Source organism: Sturnira hondurensis, unplaced genomic scaffold (assembly GCF_014824575.4).
Source record: "Sturnira hondurensis isolate 20B ecotype Veracruz unplaced genomic scaffold, ASM1482457v3 Scaffold0019216, whole genome shotgun sequence".
In the NCBI taxonomy this organism is placed as follows: domain Eukaryota; kingdom Metazoa; phylum Chordata; class Mammalia; order Chiroptera; family Phyllostomidae; genus Sturnira; species Sturnira hondurensis.
In genome coordinates this window covers 7,842,865-7,858,525 of record NW_028091847.1, presented here as the reverse complement: position 1 = coordinate 7,858,525, position 15,661 = coordinate 7,842,865, and the positions used below count along the sequence as shown (strand labels likewise).

The 15,661-nt window shown below is 48.5% G+C and overlaps 1 protein-coding gene across 5 annotated transcripts in view; it reads left to right on the top strand.

Annotated features, from left to right (window-relative positions):
• The first annotated feature begins 177 nt into the window (after positions 1-177).
• The window catches only part of TRAF3IP3 (TRAF3 interacting protein 3), a 26,741-nt gene continuing 11,257 nt past the window's right edge, over positions 178-15,661 (top strand). For 3 of the 5 annotated variants that reach the window (XM_037027578.1, XM_037027577.1, XM_037027574.1), the window contains exons 1-8: positions 178-428; positions 3,715-3,882; positions 3,979-4,387; positions 6,055-6,203; positions 6,371-6,434; positions 6,694-6,718; positions 6,995-7,024; positions 7,118-7,213. In XM_037027578.1, the coding sequence (XP_036883473.1) occupies positions 4,041-4,387; positions 6,055-6,203; positions 6,371-6,434; positions 6,694-6,718; positions 6,995-7,024; positions 7,118-7,213 (711 nt within the window). In that variant the 5' untranslated portion in view covers positions 178-428; positions 3,715-3,882; positions 3,979-4,040. Of the gene's footprint in view, positions 429-2,797; positions 2,888-3,714; positions 3,883-3,978; positions 4,388-6,054; positions 6,204-6,370; positions 6,435-6,693; positions 6,719-6,994; positions 7,025-7,117; positions 7,214-15,661 lie in introns of those variants that run through there. The other 2 variants (XM_037027575.1, XM_037027576.1) reach the window with 2 other exon arrangements.

Sequence of the window (15,661 nt, the reverse complement as noted above, 5' to 3'; positions counted from 1 at the left end):
TGAATCCGACCCAGAGACCCATCCTTGTCTACTTCTGGAAAGGGATCTCGACTTCAAGTTGTCCAAGTGCTCAGACCAACCCAAAAGCCAGAGAAAGGGCGACCGGGTGCCACCGATGGGAGGAGCTGCGGAGCCCAGCCCTGGAAGCCTCAAGGGTTCAGGGGCCCACTCAGATTGGGCTGCAGAGCAGGAGAGAGGAACTAGGGTGAGCAAGCACTGTGGCTTTGTCTGTTTCCTGTTTCAGCAAGGTTTCTGTGCAAAAAGAAACACAGTACCAAGAAGAGAAATGCTAAGGGGACCCAGGGCCGTGGACTGAGAGCTTGCGCTTTACTCGGCTGCTGTCTTGCCCCATCTGAGACCAGAGCCAAGATCTGCCCGGGAGCTGGAAGGTTTTTCTGAGCTGCTTGGGCTGGAGCCTGGGACCGGAGGTAACTGAAAAGGAGGATGTTTCTGTGTTCAGGTTGGGGTCCTCCCTTTCCGGGCTGGAACAGAAGACCCTCCATCATCTAAGCTTCCCTGGGCTGAAGGGGGAGATGGTGTAATTTAAGAGTGTGAAGCGTGGGGTAACCAAGACAGCCCCCTGCGTTGGTTTTCAGAGCCACCGGCCACAGCTCAGCGGTCGAGCTTCCATCGCTTCGCCCCTCCATCCATTAGATTCAATTAGGAGTGAGTCAAAGGGCAGGGTTCGGGCAACCCAGTGTCAGGGGCATCAATTAAATGAACTTTCACAGTGCCCTCCAAAGCAGGGATCCCCCGAACAAGAAGCTGTCTTTCCAGCAGCTTAGGTGTAGGCCCTCCCTCTTCTCAGTGCACACCAAACTCGGCTCTCAGGCCGACCCTCCAAGGGAGCCAGTCACTGCACACACAGCCAGGAAGTGGGAGCAGAGACTCAGGGTGGCAGCGACAAACCGCTGTCGGGGGAGGGGCCGCACCCTCGTATCTTCCTCTGGCAGCAAGGAGAACTGTCTCCAGCCGATCCCGAATACCTCCGGAGCTCCAACTGTACCTTGTCATGCTGCCAAGGGACACCCCACAGGTGCCAGAAAGCCCGGACAGTGGCCCAGTGACCTCTCTTTGAACCACACAGGGACCATTTCCTTTTTCTTCTCCAGCCTGTCCCTGTCAGTCAGCCTCCCACATGGCTTCTTGTGTGCGAGCAAATCAGAATAGTCAACACATCCCAGAAAGCTGGGTATGACTCCACTACCCAGTGCCCCGGCCTCGGAGCTGGGGAATGCTCCCTTCTCTAAGGAGTCATTTCTACTGCATCTCCCTGTTTGGGTAACAAGCCCTAACATGCGCCCCTCGGGAGGTAGAGCAGGGCAGCGTGTGTTTCGGCGGACCAGGGCACGCAGCCTGGCAGAGCCCAGAGAGCCCTTCTCTCAGACTCCGCCCCGCAGCCCTTTCCCCCTCACAACACAGAAGTGGAGGCTTCTCCGTAACCGGGGATCCGCGTCCTCTACCCGGATCCTACGTGGGGCCAAACCGGGTGGGGACCCCACACCCCACAGGCAATGGTGGAGTGCAGGCAGGCTGGACATTGATTCATTCTCCAGCCCCATCTTTTCTTTGCCTTTTGGCCACACCTAGTTGAGAAGGTGGTTGTGTCCAGACCAGAGAGAAGTCCTTTCTTCTTCCCCAAACCCAGAGGTCAGATGAAGCGGAGTGGTACATAGGGTCATCTCTGGGACCAGCATCCCCTCCGTGAGATAAACAGCACCCCTTCAAAGAGAAAAGGGGTGGAGGGTCTGGAGGATGGGGTATTCCTGGTCCTGAGAGTGTAGGTCAGTGTGGGGCCTGTGTCTTACAGCACCGTGTCTTCAGTCGCCAAGATCAGTAGGACAGGGGTGAGAATGAGCAGAGCCTAGGTTTATTAGTAGTATAAGGAGCTAACATTTACTGTGTGCTGTGTGTGTGCCAGATGCTTGACATGATTTTTTCTTTAATCCTCATAACCTTATGAGATAGGTTCCCATGGTATAAATGAGAAGCCTGGAACCTAGAGATGTTGAATCGTTTGTTCAAAAGCACGTAGGAAGTAGGTGACTGAGCCAGGACATGAAGCCACACAGTCTGAGCCCAGAGTCAGGCTCCCCCACCTCCCCCACCCACTGCAGACGAACCAGGGGCTATGGCACAGGATGCCACAGTGCAGATTCTGGACGTGGAGTTTGCCTGCACGTGATCCCAGTCTCCTCCACGCAGTCATTTACAACTTGATATGAGTGGGCCTCTCAGGTCCGTATCTAAGCTTTTAGATAAAGAAAGTGGCAGGTGGGAAGTCAGGGGACGTCTACAGAGTAGGGAGAAAAGCCCAAAGAAAGGTGAGAGCCAGCCAGGGAGGGGATGGCAGAACAAACATGGCAACGACCTCACCACTGGGCCTGCAGTCAGCCCTGCCCAAGATCAGATTATGCCCCATCTAAGGCTCGGGCAGTTGGGAGGGTGCAGGGCTTAACCACATAAGACCCCTCTCGGGGAGTGAGACCTCCCCACCCATAACCCCAGGGAGTGAGTAGTATGATCTAGTATTCTCTTGCAGAGAATTCCAGACTGAGCCAGATAAGCAGCCAAGTTCTCTACCAAAGGGGCAGAGAACTGCTACCTTTTGAGTCTGTTTGGCCTGTAAATAAACTCGAGGGGCCAGAGCCAGCAAAGACCTGCCGTTGGTGAAGTTGGGGTATCCTTATCTGACCTACCCAGGAACTAAGTTTCCCGGGGTGGGGGATAATAAGGTTGAGGGACCAAGAAGAGAAACGGCAGCTGTCAGCAGGAGTCCCCTCTCCTTCCTGTGATCAGTGGAAGCAGAGCACAGAATTTCTAGTGCTCAGGATTCAGCTCAGCCAAGCTATCAGAGGGTTCTGGAGACTAAACCAATTTGCAGAAGGTAGGTGAGAAAGAGAGGGGCAGAGAGGGGAGGCCCAGAAGGAAGAAGGATTCAGGGCTTATGTGAACAACAGGTGAGGCCATTAAAGGGCCCACAAAGTGTGGCCTCTACGTGACAGCCTGGGGACTTGGGGGTGACTATTTTTGTTTGGGTTTTTTACTTTCATTTTAGTCTGTAATGGCTGTAATGAGGTATAGTCCTTGTGGTTTTGCGTTGCTGGTTTTAATGCCACATTCTGCGTCTGGGCTAAGGGAAGGAGACTTAGCACCATACCTAACTCTGACAGGGATCCCCCCAAAAGTAGAACTTTCAGCTCAGAGAATTATTGAGCTGGAAGCTCAGAAATGGGTTTTGCCTGCCCTGGGCCAGTGGCAGGTGCTCAGCCAACACTGATTTGAGGGGATCTGCATTGAGAGTCAGGGCCCAGGCCTGGGCTGGGACTCGGGTGCCCATGGACCACTGTCAGAACATCGTGATTGGATGAATTGGGAGGGCGGGGTGTCCCTCCCGAACCATGCGCAAGACCAAGCTCACAAGCTAGATACTAAGGGCTAAAACGAGAGCAGGGGGTGCTGGTCGCAGAACTCACCACACCTTGGAGGGGTCTCATTATCCCTCCAGGCCTTGAGAAGAGTCACTCACTCGTTCTTTCAATAACTTGGGCCGAGAGAGCCGTATAAATGCTGGCTTTTCCTGTAGATCTGGGAACAGGGAGCTAGTTCAAGTGGTTCTCTAGGGGTTCCTGGGAAATTAACACATGCCTGCCACCCAAAAGGTATAAGCTCATGATGTTTTTATCAATTGTTTCTCACGATGCCCTGAACTAGAGGCAGGGTGAGATGTTTGGTCAATGAAGAAGCGGCAGCCAGAAAGACCTTTCCACTCTCCGGAGGAAGAGACATAGGCCAGAGAGAAGCAGAAATCAGCCAGAGACGGGACCCTGGAGTCCTGACTCTCAGTTTGACATCATCACCTCCTCACTTTTCAAGCCACATGTCTGTACTATTTCTGCCCCCCTTGTCCAGGGAGATAGTCATTTTTCTGCCCATCTCCTGACCCCTCCCTTTCTCCTCCCTCTTGGCATTTGGCAGACCCCCCCAGCAGCTATTCCAGGAACTGGAAGCCAAGCACAACAGGTGTTCAGGAGCTCATCATGATCGGCCTGGACCCCAGGCCTCGCCCTGGCTTGGCCCCGTGGGCTGAGAGCTACGAGGCCAAATGTGAGCGCCGGCAGGAGACCCGTGAAAGCCGCCGCTGCCGCCCCAACATGACCACTTGCCGCCAGGTGGGGAAGACGCTGAGGACCCAGCAGAGGGAACAGCTGCACAAGGCCCGACAGCAGCAGTTCTTCCGGAGAAGGAACCTGGAAGTGGAGGAGAAAGACAAAACACGCAGCTCCCGGACCCAGGAGCAAGGTCTCTCCAGGAGGACAGGCCAGGCGACTGACCTTCTCAAGAAGCCCTTGTCTTTGGCCAACAGGATCTCTTCCCCCAGACGGCAGGTGGGCCATGTCGAGGGACACGCTGCTCTGCTGGGGAGCGGGTGGGCTCAAGGTCACGGAAAAGCGATTAAAGTTGAACCGCTGCCTCCTCGGGCATGTAGTAAAGACTCCTTTAGCCACTTAACTCATTCAGAGATTTTTGCTGTGTTTTCTGTTTGTCTACGTAGCTACTTTTTGTTCTGCGCTTGCCTTATAGGAGAGAAAAAGGAGTTTAACAACAACTCCCTAGCGAATTCCTAGTATCAGTTCAAATTTAAGCAGTCTACATATCTTCTACAGCATTCCTCCATCCATCATTCAATGAGTATTTATTGAATGACTGTTGTATGCCAGCGCAGGTGCCAATCTTCTCAGTGCCCCTCTGGAAGCACACACACACGCACACACACACACACACACGCGCGCGCACACACACACACACACACACACACACAGACACTCCTGTACTCTATTGTTCCACGGCCTGTTCCACCCACCCACCTTCTTTCTCTTAGGCCATCCCTTACGAAATTCACTCAGCCACGGCCTGATCTAGTCCAGGGAGCCTTCCTAGCTTCTCCAGACCACCTCTGCTCTTTTTGGTCCTTATGAGGTTCCTAATCCTCTAAGATTAAGTGACCATTAGAGAGCCCATTAGTCTGACCTGGGAGGAAGCTGTGTTGGCAAAAGAAACAGGGTACATCGAAGTGACCTCGGCCAGCAAAGTGTCGGTGTCTTCCCACCCGTGCTGAGAGTATGCTGCCAGCAGGAATGGGTCCACTGTATTCCCTGGAAATGCCTGGCACTGTGCCCCACCCAGAGTAGGTATTTCATCACAGTCTCTGAACTAGTGTGTCTGTTGTCCGCAATAGAAGCTGCTGTTCAGAAAATGATCCTTGAACCCAATTATTTTAAAAAAAACTGTGTACTTTCTAAGGCAAGAAGGTTTCTGAATACTTTTGTTGAAAAAATTTAAGGAGAAGAAAATCAGGAAACACAATTAACTAAAGAATTCACTGGTCTATCAGTTATCTAAAGTTTTATTGAGATTGAGTCAGTCTGCATGATTAAATACCACAGGCATTTCTTAGCCTTTGAGTGTTACGTTACAAGCACAGACTTTTTGAAGTATGGGAAGAAAATACAACAAGAGCAGACTAAATTGTGACAACTACTGTTACATCCCTCCCTACAAGTCCCCAGTTCACCTTCTCTTTACATACACCTCAGTGATATCCCAGCTATCACTAAGAGGAAGAAAGCCACTCTAGAATATGGAAGGGACCCAAGAGTTCATTTACCCCAAACTCATTACACGGACAGGAGACCAAGACCTGGAAAAGGCAGGCTCTGGTCACAGAGGCCCTTGCTCCCTACTAAGATCGGTTCTCCTTCCATATCATTCTGCTGGCTGTGTGAGTGACTGAGACCAAACAAGGTAGATCCAGACTCCAGAGAATGTAGCTGGAGACAAGCCCGGCACCTTATCTCCTGGCCTGAGCAGGACCATCCCCACCCACCAGGATGAGGGAGGGCAAGAGCAAATAACCTTATAGCTTTGAAGGCTTGAAGGGGTTACTTTGGTTTTCAGGGCCTGAAATTTGATCACTGGTTTATCTTTGTGCAATCAGCCGGAGAATCCTGTTCTAGTGGCTGTAGGCTTCCAGCATCCTCCACTTGCTTCCCCGGTGTCAGGGACCAGCTCTGAGGTCTTTCCAAACCAGCATCACCCTCTGCCAGGCGTCCGGAGGGATCTAGCAGATCACCTTCCCTCCCAGGCTGGGGGCCTTCCGCCACAGGATTTTCCCAGCAAGAAGCCACCCAAACACCACCGCGGTAAGAGCAGAACCTCCCTCCCTCGCTGAGGCCTGCAAAGAATCCTGCCAAGTCAGTCCCAGCTACATGGTGGTGGAGAGTCCCTGCCCCTCCCCACTTGCCCCGCTCGGCGCCCCCGCCCCGCCCCCGCAGCCCGGTTCTGAATCACCTTATCCTGCATATCTCAGGCACTCAGACAAAGGCCAAAGAAGCACAGCCAACCATTAAGAATGATGCCAGTCAGCAAACCAAGTGAGTGCTTTTCACGTTCCTGGTGCCAGCTCCCTCACACCCCATCCATTCCCCTCTTCTAAGCTTTTCCGTGAATACCCTCACTCAGGAGGCGGAGCGGAAACACAGTAACTTCCCATACCCACCGTAATTTAAAAACGGAAGATTTCCCCCACCCTGTCAGCTTTTTAGACGAGAACAGAGATGGAATCAACCCACTGGCCCCTGGCATGTTGCTTTGATCCACTGTCATTTTTGTTTCTATTTCTTCTCTTCCCAGTTACGGTGTGGCCGTGCTAGATAAGGTAAGAAAATCCTTACCTTGGAGGGGTTGAATCCGATGATATATAAGCTCCTCCAAACTCTGATATTCTGGAATTTCACGATACACTCAGCTAGGATAGGGATGGGGGAGGGCAGCGCCTTCTCCCTCGATGAGCATAGACCCGAGGGGCTGGCGGGACTCTGTCCGATTGGAGAAGGACAGTTTACCGTACGCAAGTCACCCCGGCTCTGGTTCCATGCTCCAGGCCTCCAGGGGAACGGGCGTCTTCTTGACTCCCCTTTTCCTTTCTCCCTAGGAAATCATCCAGCTTTCCGAGTACCTCAAAGTAAGTGACAGGTGGGCTCTCCCCTCAGCTCCGTCCTTCGGCTCCTCCCTTCTCCTCTAGGTTAATCTTGCCCTCTTGCATGTTGTCCCCCAGGAGGCCCTACAAAGGGAGCTGGTTCTAAAACAGAAAATGGTGATTCTCCAAGACCTGCTGTCTACCCTGGTTCGGGCCTCTGATAGTTCTTGGAAGGTAAGGGAAAATGAAACCTTTGTTTGAACAAAGCTCACAAGCACCTAAGTTGGCCCAACTCGTTCTTCTTTCTTTCTTTTTTTTTTTAAGATTTTATTTATTTATTTACCTTTAGAGGGGAAGGAGAGAGGGAGAGAAATATCAATGTATGGTTGCTTTTTGTGCGTCCCCTGCTGGGAATTGGCCTGCAGGGAACTGGCATGCAACCCAGGCATGTGCCCTGACTGGGAATTGAACCTTGATCCTCTGGTTCGAAGGCCTGTGCTCAATCCACTGAGCTGTGCCAGCCAGGGCTCATTCTTCTTTCCATACCCTCCCAGCAACAGAAGGGTTTGGTGTTTTTTTTTCCCTCACTACTGAGGAAGCAGCAGGTGAGGAATGATCCCAAGACCTAGGAGTCAAATAGTAAAGACCTAGAGGCCCCAGTGAATACATGGGACAGCCCAGCTAAATCAACGGAGGACAATGCTAGCACATACCCAGGGAAGACCCAGAACCAAAAGGGGCAAGAATCTCCAATTGTTCATTTGTTAGGATAAAAGAAGGAAGATCCTACCACAGTTCATATTACTAGTTGTGGTAAGTGTCCCATATTTGTGCACGGAATTCACACCAGTATGAACTCCAAGCCAGCAAGCACCTACCACCCAACCCAGACATGAGTCAGAGTGGGAAAGAACCTTAGAGATCACCTAGTCTAATTTTCTCATCTGCCGGTGAGGAAACTGAGTGTCAGAGAAATCAAGTGACTTATCCAAAGTCACACTGCTGCTTAGAGGCAGAACTGGAACCAAAACTCGGACCTCCCGATTTTAGTCCATTTATTCAATGAATATTCATAGATCATGTACTCTGCACCAAGCACTGGAAATAGTGAGGTTAATTAGAGTTCCTCCTTTTAGAGAGCTTGTGGTTTTGTTGGGGAGACAGTTGATAAAATAATGCAGAGACAGGACAAGTAGAAGAAATGTTTTCAGGGTATAGTAGTATATAAGAAGGAATAAATAACTCCAGAGAAGAGGAGAACCAAGGAAATATGTATAGCTATGTAAGTATTTTCTAGGCAGGTGTGGAAGACGGAACTACATTCTGGATGGGGGATATGGCACAGATGAAGACACACGACAGTCTAGTACAATGAGTGGCCAACTTTTTTTAAAATTTATTTATCTTTAGAGAGGAAGGGAAGGAGAGAGGGAGAGAAATGTCAATGTATGGTTGCCTCTTGTGCATCCCCTGCTGGGAACTGGCCTGCAACCCAGGCATGTGCCCTGACTGGGAATTGAACCACGATTGTGTGGTTCGTAAGCCCACACTCAATCCACTGAGCTACACCAGCCAGGGCTGAGTGGCCAACTTTTTCATCTCAGGACCCCTTTATACTCTTCTTAAAAAGTTATTGAAATCCCTTCAATTTTTTTATATTTACCGTATTAGAATTTATCACATTAGAAGTTAAAATAGGAATCCTTATATACTCATTTCAAAAAACAGTAAATCTATTACATGTTAACCTAAATTTTATATTTTTATGAAAAATAAATATACTTTTAAAAATTAGTGAGAAGAGTAACATTGCTTTAAAGTTTTTTAAATATATTTTTATTGATTATGCTAGCACCATTGTCCCAATTTCCCCCTCTTCTCCCCCCTCCACTCATTACCCACTTCCTTCTAGCAATGCCCTCCACTTAGTTCATGTCCATGGGTCATGCATGTGAATCTTTTGACTTCTCCATTTTTTTATACGATTCTTAACATTCCCCTGTCTAGTTTGTACCTAGCAATATTTCTTCTTAGTCCCTGCACTTTTTCTCCCATTTTCCCCTTTCCCTCCCAGCCAATTGCCCTCCAATGATCTCTATACCTGTGATCCTATTCCTATTCTGGTTGTTAGCTTAGTTTGTTTTTTGGTTTGGTTTGGTTTGTTTTGCTTAGATGCAGTTGTTGATAGTTGTGAATTTGTTGCCTTTTTAATGTTCATAGTTCATAGTTTTGATCTTTTTATATAAGTCACTTTCACATTTCATATAATAATGGCTTGATGATGATGAACTCTTGTAGCTTTACCTTATCTGGGAAGCACTTTGTCTGCCCTTCCATTCTAAATGATAGTTTTGCTGGGTGGAGTAATCCAGATTATAGGTCATTGCTTTTCATCACTTTGAGAACTTCTCGCCAGTCCCTCCTTGCCTGCAAAGTTTATTTTGAGAAATCAGTTTATAGTCTTATGGGAGCTCCTTTGTTGGTAACTCTCTGCTTTTCTCTTGCTGCTTTTAAGATTCTCTATCTTTTACTTTTGGCACATTAATTATGATGTGTCTTGGTGTGGTCCTCTTTGGATCAAACTTGTTTGGGATTCTCTCTGCTTCCTGGACTTCTGTGTCTATTACCTTTACTAAATTAAGAAAGTTTTCTTTCATTATTTTTTAAATAAGTTTTTAATTTCTTGCCCTTGCTCTTCCTCTTCTCCTTCTGGCATCCCTATAATTTGGATGTTGGCTCTTTTGGAGATGTCCCAGAGTCTTCTTATAGTATGCTCATTTTTTTGAATTCTTGTTTCTTCTTTCTGTTCTGGTTGAATGTTTATTTCTTACTTGTATATGAAATCATTGATTTGAATCCTGGCTTCCTTCCCTTCACTGTTGGTTCCCCCTAGATCTTTCTTTATTCCACTCAGTGTAACCTTCATTCCTTCCTGTATGTTGTTGCCATACTCAATGAGTTCTTTGAGCATCCTGATCACCAGCATTTTGAACTCTGCATCTGATAGGTTGGCTATCTCTGTTTCATTTAGTTCTTTTTCTGGGGTTTTGTTCTCTTCTTCCATTTGGATCCTATTTCTGTGTCTCCTCAATTTGGCAGCCTCCCTGTATTTGTTTCTGTGTATTAAGTAGAGCTGCTTTTACTCCCTGTAAAAGACATCTGTGAATTGGGTGAAACAGAGACTTAGGTAATCACCAAGGTGGGGCAACGTGCCCCACTACTTTGCGGGAAGAGGGCTCAGAGAGGGGACTGTGCTGCTGCCTGGCTTCAGGAGGTTTGCCCTTCACTTGCCCTGTTTCCAGTCACTCCACATGTTGGACTGGTGCCCTTCTGACCGTTGCCCTGGTGCTGAATCACAGACTGGGTGGGTTTGCCTATATTTTAATACCATGCAAGCCTGTTAAGTGAAGTTTCCTGAAAACCCAGCAGTTTCTTCCACTCCCCTTACCCCTACTAGTTTTTATAGTCAGAAGTTTTGGGTTTTATCTTCCCGGTGCTGGAACCCTGAGCTCTGAGGTCTGACCTGCTGCTGGGATCGCACGCTCTCAGGGTACCCCTCCTGATTTTTATCTGCCACATATAGGTGTGGGACCACCCATGCCCATTCTGCCACTGCCACCACCTTTCCACGCCACACTGCATCTCCTCGCCTCTCCACCCCATCTCCGAGTGTCCGCTCCTTCTGCCCTTCTGGCTTCTTTAAATCCTTGGTCATTGGACTTCCATACAGTTCAATTTGTGACAGTTCTCAGGGTTATTTGTTTGGAGATTTAGTTGTAGTTCCTTTTTGTGGTTGTGTGAGGGGGCAAAGTGTGTGTGCCCATGCCTTCCTCTTGACCAGAAGCCTCATATGGCTTTAAACTTTTGCAAACCTTTTTTAATGTCTGGCTGAACAGAAGACATCTACAGGCTCATAGTTGCTTCTGCATTCAATCTGTTGCAACACATTGTTTCGGTTGAAGCATATGAAAAAAATCTGTCCTCAAACAGATCTGTAGTTAGAAAAGGGAAGACCTTCCTTGAAAGGATCTCAGGGATTCCCAGGGGTCCCCAGACCTCACATTGAAACCCCTAGACTAGTGTGTTTAGAGAGCTACAAGCAGTTTGACACCATCAGAGTATAAAGCACCAGGCACAAAGAGAGGACACACACCCTCACGGGCCTCTGTGAACATCTAACCTACCACACAGATGACGTGTGCTTAGACAGAGAGAGGAAGTGAGAGGGATGGAACCAAACCGAGCTGTTTGCAGTGATATAAAAAAGATTTCTTAAGCTCAGCCCTCTCTCTTTACATCCATCATTGTACCTGGGTTTAGATGTCTATGTTTAGGACTTCTGATGGGTAAGGAAGACATTTTTATCAGAGTAGGGAGCCTGAGGCAGACATCTGTACATACTGGTGGTTTTCAGTGCTAAACTGAATTGAGGTCATCTCACCCATTTATTCAACAGACATGTGATAAGTTTCAACTATGTGCTGGGCTCTGTGCTACAGGGGGAAATGAGGAACAGGGTCTTTGCTGCCAAGAAGCTCACACTCCAGCAGGGAAGAGAGGGACATGTAATAAAGAACTCTAATACAATGTGATAAAGCTATAACAGCAATGTCTACAAAGTGACACAACAAAAATAGAAGAGAGCAATTATCCTGCCCAAGGTGGGACCCGGTAGGTTCTAAAGGATGGGGACCATTTTAGCTGGGTCCTGAAGGATGAATAGGAGTTTACCAGTATACAAGTGAGAATGATGATGAGGAATCGTTCTCAGTAAAAGCAGAAAGATAAAGAAATCAGAATGATTTCAGGCCCACATGTAACAAAGCATTGGGTGTAGCAGAGTGTGGCTGAAATGAAGAGATCGTGTCAGCCCTGGCTGGTGTAGCTCAGTGAATTGAGTGCAGGCCTGCCAACCAGAGGATTGCGGTTCGATTCCCAGTCAGGGCACATGCCTGGGTTGCAGGCCAATTCCCAGCAGGGGCCAGTTCCCAGCAGGGGATGCACGAGAAGCAACCATACATTGATGTTTCTCTTCCTCTCTCCTTCCCTTCCCCTCTAAAGATATATAAATAAAATATTTTTTTAAAAAAAAANGAGATCGTGTCAGCCCTGGCTGGTGTAGCTCAGTGAATTGAGTGCAGGCCTGCCAACCAGAGGATTGCGGTTCGATTCCCAGTCAGGGCACATGCCTGGGTTGCAGGCCAATTCCCAGCAGGGGCCAGTTCCCAGCAGGGGATGCATGAGAAGCAACCATACATTGATGTTTCTCTTCCTCTCTCCTTCCCTTCCCCTCTAAAGATATATAAATAAAATATTTTTTTTTAAAAAAGAGAGATCATGTCAGAGTACTTCAAAGATAAGACCAGAAATGACCTCAGAGAGGTCTCTAGAATTATGAGGCTTAACCTTTTACTGTTGAGCACGTAATCTCAAACTTAAATAATGTATAGACTCTACTTTAGAAAGAAAACACAGATATCTCAGATCCATGAGTTGACTGCTGTCCCTAGTTTGGGAAACACTGCTATGGACATTAAATAGGGTAGCCATGGAACTATGCTTTATTCGGAAAGTCCTACAGCAGCTGGCCCATCCTTAGAAAACGCTCAATTAGAGTGAAGAGATCTGTGTTTTAAAAGGTGAAGACCCTGGCTCCTGGTGGGGGTGGGGGCGGTGAATACTTAAAATATCCCAGGTAGGACTGAGTCAGCGCTTGAGTGGTGGCAAGCTTGGTGGGAAGGGGGAGCAGGAGAGACATTTTCAATGTGGACTCTGAGGGGCAGTTTCACTCCACACTCCAGCCGGCAAGCAGGAGTTCCCCTGGCTGTGGTTTTCTCCCTCCCTTCTTTCCATCCCACCCCCTCCTCGCCCTCCCCTTCTTTGTCCTCCCCACCAACCCCCAAGCTTCCTGTTTTTAAGAAAAATGGTCTCAGACTTTTCAGTTACTTTACCCCCAAAACAAGACCATTCAGCCTTCTATTCCTTCCATGGAAACCTCAACTTCAATAAAAAGATAGCCCCAGTCTGTGATAGTGTGGTATTTGGGAAAAATCATTGGGAGGATGTGGCCAGAACAGGGATGCGGCCCAGTTCAAGCCTTTATTCCCGACCCCACCATCCCAACCCTCTTTCCCCACCCCCCACCCCCTACCTCCCCCCACCTCCGTGATTTGAATATTCAACGTCAAATGCAGAGAAGCTCACAGCAAGCTCTGTTAGCACTCCAAGGATCAGCTCCCTGTATTGGCTCCATCCTCCAAGTTGACTCTGGGCCTTTTGTATGCAACGGCCCCTAAAGCACCTCCGGAGTCCTAAACTGGGGGAGCAGAAACTGTTCAGGCAGGAAAGCAAGCTCTCAGTGTTGGGCAATACAAAAACTGAAGGGGGCGTGAGCGGGTTTTTAAGTTCCGCAAAGTAGAAATGAGATCTTGAGATGATTGGCTGCAAGTCCTAAGCCGCCTCTGCCAGAGCAGAGATGAGGTGGGAGCCGGCACTTCTGCCGTGAGGTGCTAGTGTTTCTGAAGGACAGAGGCAGGGGAAAGCCAAGCAGAAGCAGGAGCTGAAGCCCTCAGACCAGCACCAGGTGTGTATGGCCTTCACCTTGCTCCCTCTTTCAAATAGGGGTACTGTGCTCCCTGAGCCCTGGGCTCCAGAGCTGCGATTGCCCAATCCAAGTTCACAGTAACCCTGTAAAAAGCGCTTCTCCCCACATACTGTACCACTAGGCTTCGTGAGGGGTGAGCTGGGACTCAGACCAGGAAACGACATGACGCGTTTGCAACAACGTGGCTGCAGCTGTACTGGCCTGCCTGGCAAAGTCTGGGAAGGCAGAGCTGTAGACAAGAGGTTTTTTTAAACCCCAGTCTTGGGTGGCCCTTCCCCGCTACAAGGGGCTATCGTGAATTGTACTGTATTCCAAGATGAATGAAAAGTAATCTGGGGTGCCGCTAAAATCCAAAAACAGAAGAGGTAAACGATTGAATTAAAACCATACTAAGGAAGGGAGAGGAACTACAAAAAGAGGGTAGGAGACTGGGGAAAATGTAGGAATATTGCTTTGGGCTCATCTGTTTTCTTTTCAAACTACAGCAAGATAAACCTTAAACTCGGTGGGTTTGATTACAATCTGCATAGTAAGAGCTTAGGCAACAGAAAATGCTCAGAGTCGGAAGATCTAAGGCTGGAGATGGGTGTGGAGTGAGCGGATTGCAGCTCGTCGACAATGAACAGGCTGGGGAATGCAGCCTCGGAACCAGTTATTCCAAAGCCTAGAACAGTGGAAGTCTTTGTCCATCTCTTTTATCTGTCCCAAAGCCTGTGGTTATTGTATGTGCAAAATCCCTGACTCTCAGCCCTCCTAGGAGACATTATGAAAAACATTAATAGCAGGAGATACTTTGAAAAAATTTTTTTTGGCAAAGCCTTTTCCTTTTGCGAGGCCCAGCTGAGTAATACAGGAAGCAGAACGGGTGGGGGCACCTCCTGGCTCCCCTGGTTAGAAGAATCAGCCAAACAAGAACAAAACAGGAGCTGTGAGATACCACTTCCTGCCTACCCCCATGTGCCCTGAAACTCGCTTGGGGGGGGGCAGACCTCAAAACTGAGTCCCCTCCTCTGCCCCCAGGTTATTATAGACTGGAAAGCGTTATGAGGGTTGGAAACTCGCCTGACAAGAGCCATGGTGCCTCAGGTCTGAGGAGAAATGTAATTTCTAGACCTCAGAAGTGTCCCACAGGCCCTGGTTAGAAAAAGGCAGGAAAGGATGTGAAAGTCAGTTACTCCTAAAAAGATCCACAGCAGTCTCCTTGGGAAACCAGTTTCCACAGCACCCTCCCCCCTCCCTGATTCGCTCACACACACAACCTTAAGTGAAACTCAGGGTTAGAAGAACAAACCACCTACCTGGGGAAAAAGGACAAGTCTACAGGTGGAGGAAAGAACAAAGCAGCAAGGAAGTATTTAGCTACTCAGCTGAACTACTGAAAATCTAATCTTACCCCTGCGATTAGCATCTCTTTTGCAATGTCCAAAATGCCTTAGACAAACCTAGTTTATGAATAAATAGAATGTGGCTTTCTGGGAAACCCTCTCGCCACCCTCCTTCCCACCCCACTCCCCCTACCCCACACACACACACACACACACACACACACACCTTGCATTAATATCTCTCCTCCATTTCTTGCTTTCTTTTTTTTAAAAGATTCTGTATTTATTTATCTTTAGAGGGGAAAGGAAGGAGCGAAGGAGAGAAATATCAATGTGTGGTTGCCTCTCATGTGTCCCCTGCTGGGAACTGGCCTGCAACCCAGGCATGTGCCCTGACTGGGAATCAAACTGCGATCCTTTGCTTCACAGGCCCGTGCTCAATCCACTGAGCTACACCAGCCAGGGCCCATTTCTTGCTTTCTTAAAGAATGTCTCATTTTGAGGCGAGGGATGGGGCAGGGAGGGAGTGTATAGTTCGTTAGGGCTGCTATAACAAAGCACCAAAGATGAAGTGGCTTAACCAACAGAAATTTACTTTCTCCCAGTTCGGAAAGCTAGAATTCTGAGATTAAGATGCTGACGGGATTTTTGTGTGTGCGTTTTTTTTTTCCTAAGGCATCTCTCCTTGGTTTGGAAATGGCTGTCCTCCCTCTGGTGTCCTGATGTCCCAGTCTCCTCTTCTTATGAGAACAC